Source organism: Chiloscyllium plagiosum, chromosome 9 (assembly GCF_004010195.1).
Source record: "Chiloscyllium plagiosum isolate BGI_BamShark_2017 chromosome 9, ASM401019v2, whole genome shotgun sequence".
Classification (NCBI taxonomy): domain Eukaryota; kingdom Metazoa; phylum Chordata; class Chondrichthyes; order Orectolobiformes; family Hemiscylliidae; genus Chiloscyllium; species Chiloscyllium plagiosum.
Genome location: NC_057718.1, coordinates 42,452,227 through 42,478,010, shown reverse-complemented (window position 1 = coordinate 42,478,010; position 25,784 = coordinate 42,452,227). Strand labels below are relative to the sequence as shown.

The 25,784-nt window shown below is 38.8% G+C and overlaps 2 protein-coding genes across 5 annotated transcripts in view; one reads left to right on the top strand and one right to left on the bottom strand.

Annotated features, from left to right (window-relative positions):
• The window catches only part of gpatch2 (G patch domain containing 2), a 298,900-nt gene extending 274,459 nt beyond the window's left edge, over positions 1-24,441 (bottom strand). For 2 of the 4 annotated variants that reach the window (XM_043695797.1, XM_043695795.1), the window contains exons 1-3: positions 24,288-24,423; positions 8,223-8,927; positions 640-701 (exon numbers count right to left, since the gene is read on the bottom strand). In XM_043695797.1, coding sequence (XP_043551732.1) covers positions 640-701; positions 8,223-8,927; positions 24,288-24,337 — 817 coding nt within the window. In that variant the 5' untranslated portion in view covers positions 24,338-24,423. Of the gene's footprint in view, positions 1-639; positions 702-8,222; positions 8,928-24,287 lie in introns of all 4 variants that reach the window. The other 2 variants (XM_043695793.1, XM_043695794.1) reach the window with 2 other exon arrangements.
• A 244-nt stretch (positions 24,442-24,685) lies between these two features.
• Positions 24,686-25,784, top strand: part of spata17 (spermatogenesis associated 17) — a 330,038-nt gene continuing 328,939 nt past the window's right edge. Inside the window, exon 1 of the mRNA XM_043695798.1 lies at positions 24,686-24,762. Coding sequence (XP_043551733.1) covers positions 24,695-24,762 — 68 coding nt within the window. The 5' untranslated portion in view covers positions 24,686-24,694. The remainder of the gene's footprint in view (positions 24,763-25,784) is intronic.

The window sequence follows — 25,784 nt, the reverse complement described above, 5'->3', positions numbered from 1 at the left end:
ATATATTACCTGGCAAAATGATTCTGAATTTGGAAAAGATGGAAGACAGTGTCACAGTGCCAACTTCATGGAAGGAAAAAAAAGTGGAGGGAGGGAGGGAGGAGTGGGAGAAAAAAAATCTAATAATAAGATATTCTATGCCCAAGACTTGAATCTTTATTAAATTAGCTATTGCTGGTCACTGTTGAGAACGTTGGACAATCAAAAGATACACTTCAAAGGTAAACACCCAAAGAACTGCAGATGCTGTAAATCAGAAATAAAAACAAAAGTTGCTGGAAAAGCCCAGCAGGTCTGCTTTCACAGATGCTGTCAGACCTGCTGAGCTTTTCCAACAACTTCTCTTTTTTTTAGAAAGGTATTTATTTGTAAACTTCTCTCCCAGTGGAAAACAAGGAACTGAAAAACAAATAAAACAAGCAACACCCACACATTTAACATTACACCAATTTGAATCCGACCACTTCATGCTCTTTTTCTCTCCTAGCCAAAATTTGAGGAAAATTATTTAATCCCAGATTATTTTAACAGGTAGGCTTAAAAAGAAAAGGTCAGTTCTAAGACTGGATATCATATTACTAAAGGCAAAATTGCAATTTAATGCTATTGCATTGAAGAGGGAAATAAAAGTATCAGTACCTTGTCTTCCTTCATCATTAGTAAACAAGCCAGCATCACTACTGCTGAGGCTGCTGGATTCACTGTAATAAGAAAAAGAATAGATCAAAACAAAACAATTGATCTCTGAATCGTAAAATTTTAAACAGACAAGGCAGCAGTCAGATGGAAGTTAAGCCTGACAAAGATCTAAGCAAAATAAGACTTCTTGTTAAAACCAAACTGCAAATAACATGATTGCATTAATTACACAGCGTATTATTTTTGCCACATAAAACCACAGGAATCTAATGGGAGACTTGACAGTAAGCAAGATGTGGCTGCAGCAAAGTGCTGACACAATTGATGCATTTCATCTTTTGCTTCCACCAAACGTTTCTCTCTTTTACCTTCCGCTGTGCTATTCAGCTTGATCCAGGTAGAATGTTACTCAAAATCAGACAAAAACTAAATGCAAATTCTCAAAAGTAAACGTTTCTTCAAGAAATATAATTATCTCTTAAATGTCATTACTTTTGGTAGCACACATAGGCAAAGGAAATCAATTTCATTGCAGAAAACTTAAAGTTTCCTCAACTCAAGTTTTACAAAACATTGTCAACCGTCTCTTTAAAATTACCTTTAGGTATTCACACAAAGTACCTTTATTTTGTGTCCACTTGTAAGGCAAAAAGACAATTAAGGATATGCCAGAGCAGACATAATCAACCAAAAGAGCCTTCTTCTGTACCTTAACAAGTTAGCAGTTCTCTAATGTTATATTGTTATAGAGGAAACTTGATGTATACTTTATCATTGTAATCAACTTAAACAACACCAACATTGTAGAACATGGATTGTGGGCACCTCAATTTTTAATTACATATTTAAGATATACATTCAAATGAATGTCTCTAAATGCTTGCATCCAGTAATAGAGCTCCCACTATCACCAAAGTTCATTCATGTGTAATTTAGACCTGCAGCAATGACATTGTGTTTCATAAAATGTCTAAATCACCAGGCATTATTTCAGCCGAAGAGCATTAGCACGTGTTAGACCTACATGTTGAACACAAACTGTTGGCATCATACTGCTTCACGAACAAGTTGCCCAGCTAACTGAGCTAAACCGACCCCAGCCCACCAACTATCCAAAAGTCAAAATGATTCAGAGGTAGCTATGATTGTTGGCTTTTAGTCAGGGAATGTGTAGGCCACTGGAATATGAAGATAAATATTCAAAATACAGAAAAAAAATGTATCTAGTGCAAAATATCTCCAAATGATGAGTATCCTAATTCTTAATACTTTGACAGGAACTGATCTAGTTCTACTTCAGCATTCATTGTAATCCATAATCGTACCCATGGAATCATATCAACTTGCAGCCTTATCCTGCAGCAATTTAAAATGGGAGGATAGCAATTTCCTGATGGGATTTTTTTGAAGACTTTATTACAAAATTAACTTATTTAACTTTGAATATCAATTTTCAAAATATCCAGTGACATAAAAGATTAAATTAAAATAAATTACATTTTCAGAGCATCATTTTACTAAAAACCAAAAGAGAATAAAAGTTTCTAATGGTTCAACCCTTAGAATGTGGATTTATTTTTTACTCCTGAAGTACCTGTAAGTAATTGTATCTCAGACACTTTTAAACTATATTTCTCATACAAGTCTGGAATAGTTTAGTGTTAATTGGACTGCATAGGACTGAGGTTTCATTTCATTTGTACAAATGTCAAGGAAGTAAAATATATAAAACTAAACTAAGGTACATTCCAAAGTACTGGTACGTCTGTGAAAAGGCTAAGAATTGGGCCAAGTATTTGATATGTTTCCGTATTTCCCCCAACTATCACATCTAACATAGCTTAAATGTTGTCCATCTACTTTTGAAATGTTGTTTTCTTGCCTAAAAGTTAATGAAAAATCCTGCTGACTTCTGTGTTCTAAATCAAACTAGAATTAGGTCACATGCTGAACCATAAACACGATCATACTCCTCAGCTCTCCAGGTGACATCTCATCTGTGCAGGGGGAAAATGATTACTTACACATTTCTGTGTTGTCAAAATAGTACTTCTGAAGTAATTACCATTGTGGTGTGCCTCCTGCCTGGGCTGGATGGATGAGGCCTGCTGCCAAAGGGTCACTATTCCCCCATATTTCTAACCACAAGCTCAGGTGTTTCAACACTGTAAATTGGTCCAAACATGTCAACATGTTATCTGTATTCCAAGCAACCTCCAGCCATCTTCTGCCATACCACACACAGAATATTTGACTGCTGCATAGAAAGGCTGATAACTTTTTGATGAAGAGCGATAACCAGTAAACATTACAAACTGCAAGTTACTGAGTGGTAACGAATCAATTTCTAAGTATGTTAGCTCTACATGTTTCTGTGAATAGGTCAAATCTGCCAATCGTATTCATGACAGCTTATACTTTCAGACACAATACCCTTCATTAGTCTTGTTTTTATAAATAGCTTAAATTTAACGTGCATTTTTGAGAGACCTGGTAAAATTGAGTCCAATTCAAAAAAGATCACTGTCCTGTTTAGGGATTACATCTATTGTAGAATGGTTATACTTTAAATTAACCATTGCAATTAAAAACAAACTAACTGCATTCTGTTTTTTTTCATGAAGATGAAATAATAAAGCTCCAAATCTCTTTGCCAAGTTCATCTTTAGGATACGTGGAATAAGTGAGTTAAAAAGGCAGTTCTGTCACACCATAAACTGGATTGATATACGTAAATTCACTATAATAAAACAGAAGACTAACAAGTTTTTGAGATTTTTAAATTAAAAGACTGTCAGAGGTCAGATGCACACTACATTCATGATTTAAAAAATTGATAGCCCCCAATTTGTGTGGATTATTAAATTCACAACCAATGTGGACATAGAGAACAGGAGTGTTCATGATCAAATTGCCGGTAGTGTTAGGTGAAGGTGTAAATGTAGGGGAATGGGTCTAGGTGGGTTGCGCTTCGGCAGGTCGGTGTGGACTTGTTGGGCTGAAGGGCCTGTTTCCACACTGTAAGTAATCTAATCTAATCTAATCTAATCTAAGAATATTGGGTTGCATCTCAGTTGACACTGTAACAAGGATGCAATAATGGATGCCATTACTTCTGAGTTGCAGAATGGAGGAAAATACAGCAAATACTCCAAATTATCATCTAGTATCGCCTGCTAAGAAATATATGCATATGCACATCAGATGACCACAGTTAATTGTCTAAATGATATCTGACAAACATGATATCTGACCACGTAAGGCAGGATGTGATAAATAAGAGGCATTCAGGAATTTGTGGACTAGGTGAACAGCAGCTAGCGCAAGCTTAGAGCAGAGCAACAGCCCGTTAGATAGCTATGGAGATCAGAAATAGGAAAGATGTTGTGAAACTTGAAAGGGTTCAGAAAAGATTTACAAGGATGTTGCCAGGGTTGGAGGATTTGAGCTATAGGGAGAGGCTGAACAGGCTGGGGCTGTTTTCCCTGGAGCGTCAGAGGCTGAGGTGTGACCTTATAGAGGTTTACAAAATTATGAGGGGTATGGATAGGGTAGATAGGCAAAGTCTTTTCCCTGGGGTCAGGGAGTCCAGAACTAGAGGGCATAAGTTTAGGGCGAGAGGGGAAAGATATAAGAGAGACCTAAGGGGCAACTTTTTCACACAGAGTGTGGTACGGCTATGGAATGAGCTGCCAGAGGAGGCTGGTACAACTGCAACATTTAAGATGCATTTGGATGGGTATATGAATTGGAAGGGTTTGGAGGGATATAGGCTGGGTGCTGGCAGGTGGGACTAGATTGGGTTGGGATATCTGGTCGGCATGGATGGGTTGGACCGAAGGATCTGTTTCCATGCTGTACATCTCCATGACTCTATGAGATAGTCTGACAATATAATAGCACTAAAAGGCTCAAATGAGATGCTGAGGTAAATCTTGGTGTTGTCAGTATACACAGAGCTCCATATTCTATTTTAGAATTATTTCCCAAGATACTGAGAAAGTGAATGTTGGAGACAGAGCAATAGTTAGCAATGATGAATGGCACCTGGGTGGATTATTTGAGGAGACAGGCAAAGATGGTCAATACAAAAGCAAGACAGATACATCAGATGAGACAGATATTTAAGGCATCTGATGGGATTACAGAAGAAAAGATGGTCCAGCTATTTAATGGATTGAGAGAGGAGGAGGCATGTCTCCTAAGATGAATAAAAGCTTAGACTAAATGAGAGAGAAACGAGATAAAGGCAATTTCAACGCTAAGATGAGGAGAGGTGGGGTGCGGCTTGGTGAGCCAGAGGAAAATACAGGTGCAGCATAGGCGGCTGAATGCATGGTTTCCACCTCAGTGACAAAGTCTATAAGCTTCTCATTCTTAGTGTTAGGGCTGAAACACGAACAGGGAAGCAAAAGTGATTTAAAGAGAGTGCTGGAGGCAACGAAGTAGTTGGATGAGTTCTTATTATTCCAAGTTGAAGCAATAAGAAACGAGGAGCAGTAACAAAGAACTTTGGCAGAGAATTATACTAGACATGGTCCAAAGGCGTTTGGTAATAGATGTGTTATTACTTTCAAATTGGTGTCTCTTTGACTTAAGGTAGCAATGATGGGGTTGTGCTAAAGTGAACAACCAATGTGGAACAGTATATGTTTTACCATAGTTAAGAGCATTAAAAGATTGAGGTGAAAATGTGTTGCTGGAAGAGCGCAGCAGGTCAGGCAGCATCCAGGGAACAGGAGAATCAACGTTTCGGGCACAAGCCCTTCTTCAGGAATGGCCTAAAGAAGGGCTTGTGCCCAAAACGTCGATTCTCCTGTTCCCTGGATGCTGCCTGACCTGCTGCGTTCTTCCAGCAACACATTTTCAGCTCTGATCTCCAGCATCTGCAGACCTCACTTTCTCCATTAAAAGATTGAGGTGAGGGTAAGATTGAGCAGACCAGTAACTGCATGGAAGAATGGTGAATGAAGAGCAAATAGTTAGGAAGTAAACAATTTTAAATCATTGTTGCAAAGGTGACTTGGACAAAGAGTTCTTCCCTAAGGCCACCACTGAAGGAAGCAGAAAATGGCTGTGAGTTCACAAGGCATTATCAGAGATGATTTTATATAGCATTGAAGCAATGGGAATACACAAGAAAATATTGGTTTAGCAAAACCATATCAGATCAAGGGATTGTTATGAATAGGAGGAGGAGAATTTATATGGGAGAGATTTAGTAAACTCAGAAGAGAGAAAAACAGGAGTTGAAATGGAGTGAAGTCACTTGTTCAAGTATCTGAGGAAGGAAAATAGCTTACGCTGAAAAAACATAGCATGGAGCTGAGGGGAGCAATGAGAAAATAAAGACTTCAACTCAGAACTGGGAGAGGTGGAACAAGCTGATAGCTCAAAGAAGTGCCAGAGGAGTATGGAATCAGATAGGATAAGATTAGTGATAAAGGCCACCACACTGCAATTCCATCAGCTTGAATTGAATAATAGAAGACACTGCCAGATGGTAATGCTTTAAAATGGAATTGCAATCACCAAATAGCTACATTTCCTTCATGGTCATGATGCCAACATAGATCTGTGGCAAGCGCAAAATATAGTAAAGTTGGTTCTCATTAAAGTTGAAAAAAAGTAGTACGAACCCACCAACTCTGAGATTTTCAATCAGCAAGTTACAAAGCACTACTGGTAAATTTCTTAGTCAATAAATAGTATGTAGTGAACAATGTGTGAGGAGTCAATGAAAGAAAAAAAACTTATTTACAATCCAATGTAATTACATTGGCCCAGACTTCATGCTCAGCCCTGACTTCAAAGATAATTGTCTATAAAAATCTAGTGGCCATTTGGGCATGAAGTCTTTCATAACATCATTCTGAATTTGGGGTCATTTTCAAGGGAATCCCCAGGCCTTCAGCAGCAGTGAGATGCCACCAAACACGGCAAGCAGCCAATTATATTGAAGTATTCTCAAACAGCAAATCAGGAAGTAAAATGGACTGAATTTTAATTAAGATTTTACAGAGAGTGAAATAATAGTTGGGACATACATATGGTGTTAAGGGTGAAGTTGACATAAAATAAAACATTTGTTTACTGTGAAATATGAATTTTAAAATAAATTGGATAAATTTGCTATGACATAAATATGAAGCTGCTATCTTTTAGGATGAATGAGATTATTTAGTAGCAATTATCAATGAAAAAACTGTTAGAAGGTCAATTACATCATTCAATATGGTGGCGGAAGATTTTCAAATATTTCTCCAGTAAAACTAATAGCATAAAAGGGCAACTTATCATTAACTTTGTGATTTCTATATGATTGAAGTCGAGGGAAAGCTCTTTCAACAGTGTACGCTCTGGGGAATCACTTTCTGCAACTTCTGGATTTAGCTATACAAATGAGGATTCCAAATGATTAAATTAACTTCAGAGCAGTAATGATGGTGATCACAGAGGTTTACTATCATTACAACTGCAAAATATGGGCCATTCAATCATGCAACAGAATTATAATCCCTCCTTGCCCCAAATAACCAATTATATTCGCCTCCTGCAAGAATAAAAACAATGGCTTATTTACTCCATATGGCCGGGAAATGAGTCTGTATAAATCACTCATAGGACAGCAGATCTTCTCTCACTTGAATGTAAGTTGTACTTAGACAACTGTAATGCATAGCTGTTGTGGTATCATGTTTTAACACTTTAAAAATTGTTCCACAAAACATTAATATCTTTTCAATATCCTGTTTTGTTACAGCCCTTCAATGCACCACAATAATGGAGCATAAATAACTTTGAACAATTGTAAGATTAGTTGGGCCACAGCAGCTGACAAAGACTGATCATCACTTTCTATATGATTGGTTACCATGCTGGCATTGTGGATGGTGGACCTAACTTTAAATCTTTAATTTGTTAATCTTAATTCTATTTCATAAATGAGATAATTACAATGGTAAATTTGTTGTTTAGTTTTTAACATAGTAGATCAGCCATGAAAGATTGTAATTATTCCACAGCCCAGCACAATGTATTTCCCTCCTGAAAATCAAAACCAAAAACAATACTTCTATTGATAAATATTTACCAAAAACTCTATCATTTGAAATGACTAAGACAATTCTGCAAAGAATTCTCCTATTATCACTAAAAAGAAATCATTGTAATTAGTACAGGTATTGAATGGCAGCTCCAGTAGTTTTGTATTAGTACACAAAATGTTATGTACAGGGATTGAAATACTTTAGCCATGCAGTTACATCACTGCATACAGAAGTAGTGAATGTTTATGTATATTTATTGCCAAGTAGATTAAGTATATCTGACAAATACACATTAATATCTAAATCACTATATCCAAACGCCAAAATAAATAAAATGATTATTCAAGAGTAGTGGTCAGAAATTATTTGTAACTCCACAATTTTGTTGCAACTTGAGTGCTCCCTGGTGTGCAGATTTGAAATTTAATGTGAACAAGTACTAGCACTTCTGCTGAAAGTATTTCAAACCCTGCAGTTATATTTAAATACAAAACTTGTCTCAGCATAGATAACCTGCAACTTAATCTTAATAACCTGTCACTCATGTTATCATCTGAGCCTTTCTGTTCCTCATACTCCATTTTGTTCTTATTTGTATTGCACATTTCTTCACTTTCCACAACAACTCCATCATCTGGGACTTCTAGCCGTTTTCTCTTGATGATCTTGTCCTTACTGATCTCCTGGACTTGGAGTTGGAAGCAGAGTTGGTTTGGTTGTGCCTGGTGTCTGTTCAAGTCCAAGACTGGAGCTTTGCCCTGGGGCAGTGGGTGAAGTACATTACTGACCTCTGCTGGTGGATCTACAGCCATACGTTTGACCTTCCTTCTCCTTCGCAAAGATCTACCACCTAAGTTACTGTCGGTGACAGAATCAGACTCGTGCCATGAATGCCGCTTTCCCCTAATGGCTGTTACGTTCAGGGATGACAGACGTTTGGCAACTATCAAGTGGTCATCTGAGTCACTGTAAGTGTTATTTTCTTTGTAGTCCCGGATTGCCTCATCAAAGCTAGATTCGGAGCCTTCACTCATGCAGTGGCCATGCTCCCAAATGTGATGTCCACTTTCTGACCTCCTCTTTTTGCCTCTCCTTTTCCTAGCCTGGCGCTTTAGAAGGGATGCAGCTGAATTCCGGGATGCTTCATCGCCAAACTCTGGACATCCCCTCATGTGTTCAGAGGTTTCTTCCAAAGCAGAGACCAGATCATGAACCAGCTCCTCCATTGCTCTGCAGGGCCTTAAAATAAATAGAAACAAAAAACAAATAAATTGATCAGCGATTAAATGGAGAAATGTTACTTAGTATCACTGCTTTAATTACAAATGAAAAAATTACAAGTATGGACTAGAAGATGAATTTTTTTACATAAAACATGAACAAGAACAGTGGATGAACTGCATTTCTTTGCACTATAAGGACAGCAAACCATTTCGGTATGTTGCTCTGCCAGTCTAAAACCAAAAAAAATCTTGCTGAAAACACACGAGATAGAAACAAAGCTGTTCTGTCTATCTGATTAATAAAGTTGTAAAACGCTTGTTACAAAGCACATTTCACTATAACAGTTTTGGTATTGCTCCCAGAGGAAGCATTATACCAGGGAGTTGCTAATCTGCAGAGCTTTGATTTCGACTAAAGGCCACCATACTTACAATTCTCTTTCACAGAAAAGTCCCCCCTAAATGTCTTTCTTTTCAGAAACATTCAGTCCATAGACCTATGCCAGTGTTAATGCTCCTTTCACCCCATCTATCTCTGCCATATCTTTCTAAAGACAAAAGAATAAATTTCAAAATTCCCTGCCTAACCACATTCAGAAAGAATGTTGGTTAGAGAAAGGGGATTATCATGTGGCAAGTCGCACCTGAAGCCTTGAAGTACAGATTTCCTGCTAGGTATTTGGCATTGCAGTTTATCCTGAGGCTCCACAGTATCAATGCCTTCTCTTATTGGCCTTATTTAAATACAGCGTTACCTGACTGTGGAAGAAATCTATTCTGACACAAAGTTACAAACATTAACTTTTTGGTGCGATTGATGGATAGTGGAATGGTAACCAGTTGTGCTGTTCTATCCCATCCTAGACTAGGAAAATGAATCCAATTCTTACGCCCAGTCCTAGCAAATTTTTAATTCTTACTCACCCTGTGATCAATTTACAACGTCAAACACCTCAGGTAGAAATTGGGTCTCATTGCTATTTTATGCCCATAAAATTAGCATAATAATGTACATTATTAATGCCCTGTGCTCCAAGGATGCCTACCAAATGTTAGACAAGGATATGAATTGTTCTTATGAATACTGTCCTAATAAATATTATCTTAAATACTTCCTAGAGTTTCTCCCACTGTGTTTTTGATGTTAACATGTTTATCTGTTAACAGCTCAGTTCAATTCAACTTGTTAAACTTTTGTCTCCTTCTTCCGAAGTAAACCTTACTTAGGATTGAACTCTAGCTTTTGTAACTTTTCATAATGTGATAGAGTTTAACATCAGTTTATGGTCACTGTTTGCAAGATGCGCCGTAATTATTGACTAAATATTGCTCATTATGAAATATGGTATAGCTTATTCAAACCACATTGCACCTAATGAGTATGATGCGTGCAGGTTTCAAAGCAAGTGAATAAACTGCTAAGTCCGAAGTTCAGTCGATCTTAACAGCCATTTAATCTGAAGTCACTTTCTGCCTAAATCCACTAACAGTAAACGAACTCCCAAAACACGTGAAAATTAAAATTTCCCTTTTTTTGGAAAAAAAACATGTTTTCCTGGTGTCCAAAACTGTGTATCCTATTGTCCATGGCTGTTAGGCCTTGAGATACCTCTTACAGAGTATTGCATCCTTTGCTAAGGATTCTAACCAAAACTAAATTAGAGCTCCTTACATTTAATAATGAAGGGATTAAAAATAATTTGAGGACCCCTCTAACAAACTGGACAGTTTTCATTGGAGCAGGCATCAGGCTTCCATGCGGTTGCTGCTTCCACCAAGAACTGAATTGCATCCCCAAGCTCCACAGCAATCCTGACAGTTGTTGAGAGTTGCTAACTTTTTGCTGTCCTTCCACCTCACTTGATCTACCCGAAGACTGCTCTTGGTGTGGCAGTTAGTGTCGTCTGAAATGGAATTCTTCAATCCAATCATTGTCTTTTGGTACTTAAAACTGGCCTCAACTAATTTACAAGCTTTCTTTTTTGGCATCAATACTAATTCAAAATTTCATATATTCTCATCACTGCAGACAAACTAAATCAAATGGCTCCACACAGCCATAATTTACAAGAAACCGGGTGTTATAAATTTTAACCATGTTGTCTGAAAACAGGTGAAACATTTTTATAATTTGTCCTGTTTACACTTCCATAATGTAACTGATATTTTAGCTTTGCTGATAGTAAATAACTGCAGTTAAATTAAGCATATGCAATTGATTAAACATAACAATTTTAATCAAGTATTAAACCTCTAACTAAACACATTATTGGCAATTAAAGTGCCCTCCTTATTTAACCACTTGCGAACATTTATATATTATTGTGGTTATACTCTCATGTATCAACAGCAAATCTTCTGTGTCCTCTTAATCTGCTGTACTCGACCAATATGGATCATTATACTACAGTCGACTTGGGTATATCAAAATACATTAAATAGGACTTAATTTCTTCCCCTCACCCTCTAAGATAATGACTTATGACAAAGCTTAATGTTATGCCTAAGATTAGCTGACTTGTATCTTACCGTAAATTTGTTTAACTACATTTCATACAAGACAGACAGAACTAACTCTTAAGGAATTTGGTAGTGTGTATATATATTGACCAAAATCCTTAACTCTTTTAAAAGGAATCAAAATCTGCAGTTGAAATGCTGGAGTCAAAAATTCACCAAAGATCCTTGGGCAGCACCATCCAAACTGATAACTATTTCCATCAAGAAGGACAACAGCAGCAGCTGCAAGGGAATATCACAACTTGCAAGTTACCCTCCAAGCCACTCCCATCCTGACTTGGAAATATATTTTTGTTCCTGCATTGTCGCTGGGTCAAAATGCCAGGATTCCCTCTCTAAGTGCATTGTGGGTCTACCAACAGCACAGCAGTGGTCAAAGGCGGCAGCTCACCACCAGTTTCTCCAGGGCAAAAAACGCTGGCCAGCAAGTGAATTTATAAAACTATAGAGCAGGTACTGGAAATCGAATTACACTGGTAGTTTCTTTATTCTGCCAGTGTAGATAGTGGACTGAATGGCCTCTTTCTAAGATCTAACTTTTCCACGTCTCTGTAGATTGACTCCTGATAATTCTAACAACACACTTCTTTAAGAGGTCACCTTCAAAACAGAGTCACAACTGTTGATTAAAACAGACACTATTGAATCCACGTGTCAGATCTAATCAACTTCATAGTTTAAACTCAAGTACAACGACAGGTTTGCATAATGTTCAGGACTGTTAAACATTGCCAAGATTCCTTTTGTTAAATGGTAGGAGCAATCTTTTGTTTTATCAGCGGTTGAAAGCAATTGAGTAGGGAAGCCATTATAGGTACAATTCTATTTTGATATTCAAAATATATTGTTTAGAGAAAATATGTTTATGTGATGGTTTCTTTTGAATCAAGATGAGTAGCACAGATCTGTCTGTGCACATATTTATTTTATATATGCACGCAATATCAGAAAAAAATCATTATAGAATTTTACCATCAACCCAGTCTACAATTTGACTGCACATTTACAGACATTAAAAGACAATGTAGCAAGACTTATTCACATGAAGCAACGGTAGTATTCCTAAATACAACGTAAGAAAAGTTTCTAATGCTAAAAAAACTTATAATTTTGGCAGTCAAATAAATGAGCTATGTTATACTATTAAGTCAATGGCCACAGTTCCTGTTTCCCAATCTTCACATCTAAAATGTCAGTGGGCCGCCCACCCATGATCACGACAGTGGCCCCAAAGCAATTTAAAGCTGGGAGTATCACTAAGTGCTTTAAGCTAAGGCTTCTGTCTTTATCTTTGGAGAAAATTCTGCCTTAGAAGGTTGCTAACCAATCTAATTGGCTTGCAGCTCTCTAGCTCCAGCAGTCCTAGCCAGGAGCGGCTGCTACTGCTGGGACTACAAGTAATTCCACCACATAGGGAGCTTAGAGGTAAATCTGGTGTCAAGATGAGAAGGTCGGTGGGATGCAATCGGAGGGTTCAAAAGGCCTGGGAGGTGAAACATACCTGCACTTATATAAGCCAGTAATAATAAAATGAATTAACTTCATTCTTCAGGTGACTGGAGGATATACCAATTTAAAACAATTTAAATGGGATGCCTCAGAAACATATGCTGGTAGAATGAGCTGATCTGTTACTGGTCAACCATAGTCAAGTATTTAGTAAAGGGCAGTGTGGTCTTTATGATTCTACAAAGCTATATTAAGAGGGACACAATACCAAAGTGTATAATAGCAAAAGGTAAACAATTGGGTAGACAAGCTTCTGCAACATTTTCGGCAGATCTCAAGTAAAACCAACAAGATACATATCACTTTTTTCACACTTAGTCTGGATAGGATTAAATGCTTTGACATTTGTATTTGTGTTTTCATTAATATCCAAAGGAAAGAAAATTCTACCAGTTACAAGACAGTAAATACTTTGGGAAATAACTAAAACTTATTTCACTTTAAGCTACAGTTTCTTATTATTGGCCATCGTGGCCTCCAAGTTTTCTGCTATTTGCATTCCTGGAACATTTGCTGCAGGTACTTGTGTTCGGTCTTGGCTTCCAGAATACAGAAAATATCCCAAATTAAAACTGAAGGCGTTTTATCTACTTGTTAACCTGAAAGATTTTCCAAAGCATGACTATCTCATGCAGATTGCCACTTCATTTTTTTTTGAGAGAGCAGAGAACTAAGCATTTCTGTGATTAGATTTTGATCAGAGGTCCTTTAAAAATGTAAAGCGGTACTTCCATTACAACAGTTCTCTTATGATGCAGAAGCTTATATTTCACAGCAGTCAGCTGTAGTACTCTGAAATATGAGGTCCAGGCAGCCACTTTGACAGCTGCTGTCAAGAGGCAAGCTAAAAAGCTATGTTGTTAGGGTGCTGGAAGTATAGGGTGTTAGATGGGTAGAGGTGGTAGGGTGCCAGCTAGATAGAGTGCCAAGGGATAAGCTATCAAATGGCATAACATAGGTTGCCAGGTAGGTGGCGAGATGCTTAGGATACGACAGACTGAGTGGGAGAAATTGCATTCCGCATGGAGGGTGGGTGATGGGTTCAAGTGGGAAGCATGTCCAGCAGTAGAAGGGGAGTCAACTGAAGAATGGGGGAAGCAGGGGGCATGTCCAGTGGTAAGAGAAATGGGTGTCAGGTCTTGTGCATTGTTGGATAAGATCCAGTGGTCCAAGTGATTTGGGGAGAGGTGTAGTTGGGGATATGAAGTTAGATGATGTACTTAACACTCAGACTTTTCCTGAGTAACTATTTGTTTAGTTGCATCAGAACCCCCAGAGTTTTTTGACTTAAATGGAGGCTTTCAGGGTGGGGTGGGTCCAGGCATATAGAAACTTGCTTGAAATTTTTGGCCAATTCCTTCACAATATGTTACAACAGGCATTCCACGGGATCCCTCGGCCCAACTCCCACTTACACTGGAAAAATGACTGTCAGGTCATTGGAATATCTGAATTATGCTCGTACTAAATAGAAAAATAGTAAATTAAACACAGGACTCTGTTCCTCACTTACAATATAATGTCACATTTTGAGTTCTGATGACACTTTTTACGTTTTTCTTAGTAGCAGCTGCTGTTTTTTGCAATCACTCTTTTATAAAAACTCTGATACTGGGATTTTCATACATTTTCAAACATAGTTGCTGCTCTCTGCCATAGCTCCTTTAAAATCTTTAATCCACAAAAGTCCTTGTTTGGCTTCTCAGGAAAACCTCAAAGATCCCACAACACAATTATGAGATTTGCAGGAAAAGTAGGTGTAAATTGACAACTAGAAAGTGGAAAAGTGGGGTGAAATGCTCCAACAGACAATGGCATCCCAAGCTGATTTTGCAGATTTCCTATAAAGTACGTGCTTAATCCAAGGCAAATTACACTAATGACAGAAAAAAAGTGGCAAAGAAAACAATAAGGTTAGTCAATTAGTTCCCTCTTCAATCACTTTCCACACCTTGTTCAAGGAATAATTAAGGCATTAGATAATCTCTTCATAGCCAATTAGTAGAAGTAGGGAATATGAAATGAAACTAAAGAAAAATAGATTATAAAATAGGAGAAAAAAAATCACAATCTAAATTGAGAAGAACAATATAAATTAATGAGTATATTAGCTAATTTTGAACAATATTTCAAATGCGTTATCAATGCAAGATAAATTAAAAACTAAAAGATTGTATCATATTATCAACATGATTAGATATTTTATGGTGTTTCACATAAGAGGCTGACTACAGGTCCAAGATTTAAAAGACTCAGTTTATACTGAGTTAGGATAGGTTTGTATGTTCTTTAAAAGTATAGTAGGCAGAGACATTCAGGAAATGAATTACAGCCTGTAGGACCCAAATAAGTCTTAGAAAATTATTAAATGATGGTTTAGCCAAAAGGCTGAAGGAAGCCTGCAGAGTTAGGTCAGATGAAACCACAAAGGAAGTTGCAAACAAGGACAAGAATTCTGAATTTGGTAATGGCCAGTAGAGGTCAGTGAGGAGAAAGACGATGAATGAATGAGATTTAATGCAGGGCAGAATGCAGATGGAAGAGTTTTCCACAAGCTGGTGTTTGTATAGAGGGGAAGTTGGAGGTCAACAAGGAAGGTATTCTACTTAAAATAGTTAAATCATGAGGTAACAGAGATAAATGACAGATTTAGTAAGAAAAGCGAGTAGGAAAATAATATTGCCGAGACATTGTCGTGGCAATGGTAAGAGTAAGTTTAAAACCCAGCAGAGTTCCTGTTGCTTGTGCACTATCCAGTTTGCCCTGGAAGAGTAGTGGGCAAGGGGAGAGTTAGGAGCAAGAGCTGTGGAAAATGTTTCCTTTCTAATCAATGTTAGGTATGAGGTTTGCTTACTTATATATCTTTGTTGAAAAATCGTGAATGAAGAAAAGAAAAAAATCTTTTCCAAGAATTTCTCATATAGTCTTTTAAAAAGGTGGTTCAACTTAGTCATTCACAGCATGGTCATCTGGAATTGCCCATGCAAGATGTCGGCAAGACCCTTCTGGATCCCCTCCAATTCATACAAATCACCTACCTCAGTACTGTCAGGTAGGTGACTCCAAGCATTCGGAACAACAATATATTTCCAAGTTAAGGTTGTGAGAGACTTGGAGTAGAGTTTGTACATAATCGTACTCCCATATATTGTTACTCTTGTCACTGGAGAGTTTGAGTTTACTGGTGGGAAATGCTACCAAAGAAGCATTTGGTGTGTCAAGCAGTACAACTTACAAATGGCACACACTATAGCTATCTTGTAGAAGGAAAGAACATTTAAAATGGAAAATGGAGAAGCAGACTGCTTTTTTTCTGAATGGCATCCAGCTTATTGAGAGTTCTTGGAGTTGCGATCATTCTGGCAAATGGAGGGTATTCCTTCAAACTCTATACAATGCCTTGTGGATGGTGGAAAGGTACTGGGGATTTAAGAAGTGAGTCATTCACCACAGAATATCCAGTGCCTGCACTCCTCTTATGGCTGCCATATTTAGTGGTCAATCCTGTTAAACGTCTGGTCAATAGTGCTAGGTATGAAGTCAACCTGCACAGAGGTTTACCTCCGATTCCCATTCATCAATTTTGCTAGGCTCCTTGACGCAACACACTGTCAAAAGTTGCCTTGATGTCAAAAGAATTCACCCTCACTTCCTCTCCTGAGCTCAGCTCTTTTGTTTACGTTTGGACCAAGGAGCTCGTTGGCCAGGGGGAAATCAAACCAAACATCGTGGAGCAGATTATAGTTGCACAAGTGCCATTTGATAGCACAATCCATCATTTTGCTCATGATTGAGAATAGACAATGAGTCAGCAAATGTTTTAGCTGGATTTGTCTTGTCTTTTGTGGACAGGAAGTACCTGGGGAGTTTTCCATATTGGTATGAGTGTGGTGCTGGAAAAGCACAGCAGGTCAGACAGCACCCGAGGAGCAGGAGAATCAACATTTCAGGCATAAGCCCTTCATCAGGAAGCCTTATGCCCGAAATCAGATAATTTCATCAGATAAAAGCCCATTCCTGATGAAGGTCTTATACCAGAAACATTGATTCTCCTGCTCCTCACATGCTGCCTGACCTGCTGTGCTTTTCCAGCACCACACTCTTGAACCGATCTACAGCATCTGCAGTCCTCACTTTCTCTGAATTTTCCATATTGCCAAGAGGGTACCAGTGTTGTATCTGTATCGGAATAACAGGCGACACGGTAGCACAATGCCAGAGACCTGGGTTCAATTCCTGTCTCAGGCGACTGTCTGTGTGGAGTTTGCACATTCTTCCCGTGTCTGTACGGGTTTCCTCCGGGTGCTCCGGTTTCCTCCCACAGTCCAAAATGTGCAGGTCAGGTGAATTGGCCATGCTAAACTGCCTGTAGAATTAGGTGAAGGGGTAAATGTAGGGGAATGGGTCTGGGTGGGTTGCTCTTCGGAGGGTTGGTGTGAACTTGTTGGGTTGAAGGCCTGTTTCAACATTGTAAGTAATCTAGTCTAATCTAAACTTGTCCTAGGGTGCAGGTAGTTATAGAGCACAAGTCTTCACTTCTTTTACTCTCTGTTGTCGGGGGCCATAGCCCTTGCAGTGTCCAATGCCATGGCTGAATTTTGGCATTGGTGATGCTGGGGCCTCAGGAGAAGGTTGAGATAGATCATCAACTTGGAAGTTCGACAGGTGTAATTGGAAGCACTAGCTTTCGGAGCGCTGCTCCTTCACAAAGTGTCTTACTCCACAACCACCTGATGAAGGAGCAGCACTCCGAAAGCCAGTGCTTCTAATTAAACCTGTTGGACTATAACCTGGTGTTGTGTGATTTTTAACTCTGTACACCCCAGTCCACTGCCAGCTTCTCCAAATCCTGAAAAAGGATGTCATATTCGCTACTTTCCAACCCTATGGCACCTCTGTAACGACAAGGAAAGTTGTGGCAAGGTTTTCTGCAATTTACAACACACTTTCTTTATCAATATTGGATGCAAGCCATCCAAGTCTGGCAACTTAACTGGTCTAAACAAAGCCAGCTTTTACAGTATAACCTATTTATCAATTTTCACTCCATCTGTAATTTACATTTCTACAGATATTTTGCCTGCATCCTGTTTCATAGTTGTGATGAGAATTGGTTAACTCAATTGGTTAATAGCTATAGTGTGGAGCACAAACGGCATAGGTTCAATCCTTGCAGCAGTTGTAGTCATTCATTGATGCCTCTCATGATACTTAACAGTTTAAATCTGTTTTACTCCTTTACAATTAGAAGAATGATTCAAGTACAAATTGTGCTATTTTAAAACTTTATCTCCAATTTTATTCAACAAAAAAATCTACAAAATTGTCACCCAGAAAACAATTTCTTACAATCTTGAGTAAAAACATTTACTTCTAAAAACAAAACTGAACTCAGTTATCAACTGAAAGGATGACACTTCAAGGTTTTGGATTTTAAACAAATTTTAAGCGTAGAAGAATTGTTTTCAAAAAGCATGAATACTAAACTATCATATTTTGTAAACCCTTATTTTTTTTAATCTGAAAATATAAATTGGTCATTCACCTTTCTATTTTCATTTCACCCAAGTGCTCCCTATACTTGCTAAGATCTTGAACATTCCTTTGCTCTTCCTCAGACCAAACCAAAAGTGTGCTTGTAGCTTTTAGGAATCCACGTTTGAGTTTGCAGTGTCCAAGGTTTGAGACTTGTTGGGGTTCTTCCACAAACACTTGGTCAGATGATGTTCTAACTCTCCTTAAACATTTCATAATTGAGAACGTACAAATACAAGCATGGGGCTCATTGCCTTCTTGCTAGTGGTCAACAGTTCTTGGTATCTTTTTAATTCTCTGCTGATTTCCAAACTGCTCCAGCTCCAAGCCTGCCTATAGCAGTGAAAATTCACACAAATAAACAAAATCAAAAGAGGACAACCCCTACAACCTGTCCCCCGATTATCTGGCACATTTGTGATGTTACGGATAAAGATTTCAACTCCCTGAGTACAAATCCTAAATCCATCCTTTGTTCTGAAAAATACATGGATACTTCTTGTTTACTTATTGTTTTCCAACTTTTCTTTGATCTGGGCAATTACATAAATAATTTAAAGCTGTAATGTGGATAACTGCTACCTTATCAGACTCCTTGACTCCATTACAAAGCTAAGAAAAATCCATCTATTGGCGAGTTTTGAGAAGATTTGTAGCTCAAGCTGATGTTCTGGAAGTAGGTTTGCTCGCTGATCTGGAAGGTTCATTTTAGACATTTCGTCACCGTACTAGGTAACATCTTCAGTGACCTCCGGATGAAGCATTGCTGATGATTCCTGCTTTCTATTTATATGTTTGGGTTTCTTTGGGTTGATGATGTCATTTCCTGTGATGGTGTCATTTCGTGTGGTGGTGTCATTTACTGTTTTTTTTCCTCAGGGTGTGGTAAATCAGGTCCAAGTCAATGTGTTTGTTGGTAGAGTTCCAGTTGGAATGCCATGCTTCTAGGAATTCTCGTCTCTCTCTCTCTCTCTCTCTCTCATTAATATCCTTACATACAGATGAGGAAGGACACCACTTCAACTGGGACAACACATCCATCCTAGGATAAGCCAAACAGAGACACGCACGAGAATTCCTAGAAGCATGGCATTCCAACCGGAAATATCATCAAACACATTGACTTCGACCCAATTTACCACCACCTGAGAAAAAGAACAGGAAATGACATCACCAACCCAAAGAAACCTAAACATATAAATAGAAAACAGGAATCATCAGCAATGCTTCGTCTGGAGGTCAGTGAAGACTTCACCTAGTATGGTGACGAAACGTCTGAAAATGAAACTTCCAGCTCAGATAGCAAACCTACATCCAAATCCATCTATTGTTTATTGCTTTCATACCTTGAAGTTTAACCCCTATACATAAACATGGATCATCTTTTGGATGATAATTGCAATAAAAGTGCTTATCAGTCTCTCAAATTCAAAATTCTTTCCCCCAACTCATTCATCTGCATTAACATTATAATCCCCCACCTGATATGTTTTAGTCCTGTAACAAATTACATTAAACATTTTCACAACACACTGATACCCACTCATACCGAGACACATGAAAGTGCACTGACTGTAGAACACACACACACACAAAATAAACTTACTCCTAACAGTGTCACCCAAAACCATGAATAATACAATCCATAAAAGGGGCTTCTGAATGTCTTAAACTCTCACTATGCTTTGCACCAATTGCTTATCAATTTCTATTCATACAAACAACATCTCTTGTCAAAAATTCCTGACATACATTGACCAGTTCCCCGGTGTTAGAATGCATTTGGACTTCCATGCACACACAAACAATTAACTGGTTCCCAAAGTTTAAAGACTTTCTAAGGTACCAGCAGTTCAACACCTTTCTTCTCACATGCTGTTTCCGAATGAGACAATTCCTAGCAGCCAGAGTGCAATTAACTTCAAACATCAATCAAACTATACGACTGAATTAGTGCTCTGGTTCGCATTACGGTTTTAGAACTGAACTAGTAACTTGATGAGTATGTATGCATGCGCATGTGAGTTCAAACTCTATCGTGGAATGTTGTCATGGCTTTCAATTATGATAACAGTATGCAGGCTAACATCATCGTTATTATTATCAAATCATTCAATACTCTCTTAGAAATTCTGCCATACAGTTATCGAGCCTATTTGTCAGTGTCAAATATAAGGATTGACTTTTGTTATTTCTGTGTGTCTAAAAAATTGTGGACTGCAATGAGAAATAACTGTTTTTAAAAATAGGTATTTATCAGGATAGCTGCATAATTTAATGGCAAGGAATTTGATATATGTTGTGAACTGTTTTTAGAGTTGTGGATTCCTGCGATGTGCAGCTGATTGGTTTTCAGCTGAGAAGGGTGGAACCGCACAGAAAATCATGCATGCAACTATTCTCTTTAATCAAAGTCACCTGTTCTCTGCAGTAAATAATGGTGGTTAAACTTGAAGTCAACCAGTGACTTTTCCTGCAGAAGTTGCTGTGAGCTGTGACTTTCAAATTAATAAATAAGATGCATTCTACTAGTGGACTATCCATTCTGAGCTTCTGACAAACCAGTTCATTCGAAAAAAAACAATAGCCTATCTCGCCCCAACATCAGAAACAGGAAGCAAAGATCCCTGAACTGACTTTCTACCTCCAATAATAATCTATTTCCCCTATCTATTTGTCTGTGTTTGTGTGTAATGGGATGTTTAAGGCAATTAGAGTTTCAGTTAGTAATATTATATGGCAATGGCTTATATCTCTTTACCTGTAGCTATTGTCTAATTACTTCTAATTAATATTAATTCTTGGTCACTACAAAAACCTGATAAATGCTGACAATTGACCTTGGTCAGGAAACTAGCCAATTGGGTACCATGTACATTTTTATTATAAGAAACAATTGTTATGACTCCAGATTCAGCAGGGCTCAATTTAGAGTGCGCTATCACAGTAGTCATAATAAATACAGCTATGATGTCTTTCTATCATCAGGTGGTTTAACAAGCCTTTCAACTATAAAAACAAAGTCATTAGATGTTCTGATATCATGTTCTCAGGACTTCAGAAGAAAAGGCAATTCTTGAATTATATTCCAATAATACCTCAGCAAGGCCAGCTGCAGAAAGATGTAGTGACAACATGAATGTTTACATATGCTGTAAGTTTGGATACAAAAATTTATAATAGAAATACAAAAAATATACAAGTTTATCTAAAGAGAGAACAGAACTAACATTACAGATTCTGACGAAAAGATAACATAAGCAATGGGAGCAGTAATACATCATTCAATCCCTCATGTCTTTGCAGCCATTCCAAAAGATTATAGCTGACCTGCTCCAGGACTAACTCCTCTTTTGCACCAGCTCCCAAAAGATTCATGAAATATTAAGGAATTGAGAGCTATCGACCTTCCCTATAAATACTTTCTGTGGTAGACTCCACAGGTGTCTGCAGTAAAGAATTCCAGACATCACTACCCTTTAGAAGAAGAAACTCCTTTGTGTTTAAGTATTAAATGAATTTCCTGTTATTCTCTATGTTGCTCAGTTTGAGATTTCCCCATTTGTGGAAACATCTTCTCCACAAACCAGGTTCTGACGGGTTTGACAGGTCATATGTTCCAATAAGATCACCCCTTATTCTTCTAAATTCTAATATCAAATCTGCTTAGCCATTCAAGATAAATTCAACTCCTTCTTCCCAGGTATGAGCCCAGTAAATTTCTTTTGAACTGCCACCAATGTATATCCTTTCTTTAGGTACCAGAAAACACTAATTCTGTTTCTCTCTCCACAGATGTTGATACTTCCAACATTTTTTTATTACCAGTTTAAAGCAACAAAATTGCATGAGGAACAAAATGACCACACTCCAACTGGGGAAGACACAAGCAATCTCCCTGAGGTAACAGTGGCTGAAGAACCTGAACTTAAGGGAATTTATATTTGCCAGGAATTGGTGTTGGAGAGACTGTTAGGTCCGAAGGTTGATAAGTCCCCGGGGCCTGATGGTCTACATCCCAGGGTACTGAAGGAGGTGGCTCGAGAAATCGTGGATGCATTGGTGATTATTTTCCAGAGTTCAATAGATTCGGGATCAGTTCCTGCGAATTGGAAGGTGGCTATTGTTGTACCACTTTTTAAGAAAGATGGGAGAGAGAAAGCAGGAAATTATAGACCAGTTAGTCTGACTTCAGTTGTGGGAAAGATGCTGGAGTCTATTATAAAGGATGAAATTACGACACATCTGGATAGTAGTAACAGGATAGATCAGAGTCAGCCTGGACTTATGAAGGGAAAATCGTGCTTGACTAATCTTCTGGAATTCAGCTACACCAGTCAATGAAGGTAAGCATGCAGGTACAGCAGGTAGTGAAGGCGGCTAATAGCATGCTGGCCTTCATAACAAGACGGATTGAGTATAGAAGCAAAGAGGTTCTTCTGCAGCTGTACAGGGCCCTGGTGAGACCATACCTGCAGTATTGTGTCCAGTTCTGGTCTCCAAATTTGAGGAAAGACACTCTGGCTATTGAGGGAGTGCAGCGTCGGTTCACGAGGTCAATTCCTGGAATGGCGGGACTACCTTACGCTGAAAGACTGGAGCGACTGGGCTTGTATATCGTTGAGTTTAGACGACTGAAAGGGGATCTGATTGAGACATATAAGATTATTAAAGGATTGGACACTCTGGAGGCAGGAAACATGTTTCCGCTGATGGGTGAGTGCCGAACCAGAGGACACAGCTTAAAAATACGGGGTAGACCATATAGGACAGAGATGAGGAGAACCTTGGTCACCCAGAGAGTGGTGGCTGTGTGGAATGCTCTGCCCCAGAGGGCAGTGGAGGCCCAGTCTCTGGATTCATTTAAGAAAGAGTTGGATAGAGCTCTCAAGGATGGTGGAATCAAGAGTTATGGAGATAAGGCAGGAACAGGATACTGATTAAGGATGATCAGCCATGATCATATTGAATGGTGGTGCAGGCTTGAAAGGCAGAATGGCCTACTCCTGCATCTATTGTCTATTATAACTTTTGAAAACATTACACACAGTGTGCATTTCCTTTAATGAATGTTAGTGCTCTCGCAAAGATCTTACTCAACCAATTTTTTAACCCTACACTCCAAAGTGCACATAGTTATATCTTCATGCTTGCCCAGAATTTAACTTCAAATAAAGATTGATATCAAAACGAAATCAAGAAAAACGTAATCTTGATTCAGGCTCATCAAAATCTGAATAGCCGACACTCCCCAAATGAAAACACTTTCTTTCCCTGATTGACACATGAATATGATGAAAAACTAGTTTGTTTAATCATTTTTATCCTGTTTTCATACACATTACTGATTACATTCCAAAGGTTCAAAATCTATAACTGCTCAGAAATAGCTCCCACCTCTTGAGTTTTAATTAATAAACATAATTCGATAACCGTAAAGTCACTTCGGGAAGAGGATTAACTGATCCCTATTTCTTTTCAAATATCCGCGGCATCTTACTTCTATTTTACCCAACTTCCTGAGGTTGGGCGCACAGCGCTTGCAAATTGTGTGTTTATCCAAATCCACCCTAACTGGTGATCACGCTACAAGGCCTCCAAAGATAGTGAAATGGGGGCGGGGCAGGTGATGCAGAAGTGCAATATTACTTTCAACAAAATCCCTTCCAGATCATGTGAAGGATCGAAGTTACTTACGAGATGCAGCAAAGCAGGTAGCAGGGGCCTCCCCGCTTGCCCCGGCTCTGCAGACTCATGTGAGCCAAAGCACCGCGTAGGATAGAAACGGACGCTTGAGGAGTCGGGTACTCACCAGCCACGAGCCGGATTACGCAAAGCTTGTTGGCTCGTCGCAGCGAACATCCACGGTGTTTCAAAGAGGAGTCTAGCTACTGCAACTGCGATAATACACAACTGTCAGACATTGGCCCTAACGAACTCCAGGAGCCACCATGTCCAGCCCGAGGGACGACGGGAAGAGAAAAGCCAACGTCCGGAAGGAGGCAGGAGGCCCAAACCATTCGACTGGGCCCACGTCGGCCTTTCCTCACGTTTCCAGACAACCCGGACGGCAGATTAAAAAGTGTCTGTCGCTATTCCGAAACAAAACGAACACGACGATCAGATTTCAGTGTCTTGCCTGCTCGTTGCAGCCGCTGCTCGGAGTTGCGCGGGTGCAGTGGACTCGCCCTGTAACCATAGCAACAGCCACAACTAAAGATGGCGACTGCGTTGACGCTGAAGATGCAGCTGCAGGGACTGGAAGAGGAATTTTTCCGCAGAAACAGGTAAGGAAAGGAGAAAGCACTATGCAAAAAAGGGTAGAAGAAAGACCTTCACTGCCGTTGAGGAATTATTTACAGTTGCACCCCTTCCCCTGTCAACTCAAGATGGTTTCAAAAGTAGTGTGCGTGAGAGATTAACTGGTGTCCTGTGTTCTACTTTATGTAAAATGTGGCTAATGTCTTAGTAAAGATAGTCGAGAATGACATTAATGTTATACTTTCGTATGCTGCACCTGAAGGCTGCTCGGCTTTGACACTGGAACTTGAGTGGGAAGAGTTATTGCTGAATTGGAATTAACATACAGTACCTCACAGTTAATATATTTTGTTACATGCAGGCAGATCAGATTAGATAGTGAAATATGTGGATGAGGGAGTGGTGTGAGATCTATGGGTTTTGATTCGGGAAACATTAATTCGAGTACTGTAGAGATACGGAGCTGTTCCTTAGTAATGGGTGGACAAATACGAACTACGGATGCTGGAAATCTGAAACAAAAACAGAAACTCCAGTGGGTCACTGAACCCAAGACGCTAAGTCTGCTTTCTCTCCACAGATACTGCCAGATCAGCTGAGTTTTTTTTCCAGCGATTTCTGTGTTTTTGTTTGGGTGAAACTCTAAGTGAGTTGAGACCAGTGCCCTGATGACTAGAAAAACTTGTGGTACATCGAGCTTTAGTAACCTAAAGAAAATGTATAGGAGTAGGAACTGAGGTGGGAGGATTTAATAAAACGTAAATTATAATAGAATAAGGAAACCTATAAAGGCAATAGATAAATATAACAATTTCGTTAAAATAAGCAGTATGAAATGGAGACACCGAGCTGAACAAGGCTATGATTCATTAGATAGGGTAAAAACACGAGGTAAAAACAATGACTGCAGATGCTGGAAACCAGATTCTGGATCAGTGGTGCTGGAAGAGCACAGCAATTCAGGCAGCATCCGAGGACAGGCAAAATCAACGTTTCGGGCATGAGCCCTTCATCAGGAATGTAGGGGATGGGGGAAAAGGGGGTTGAG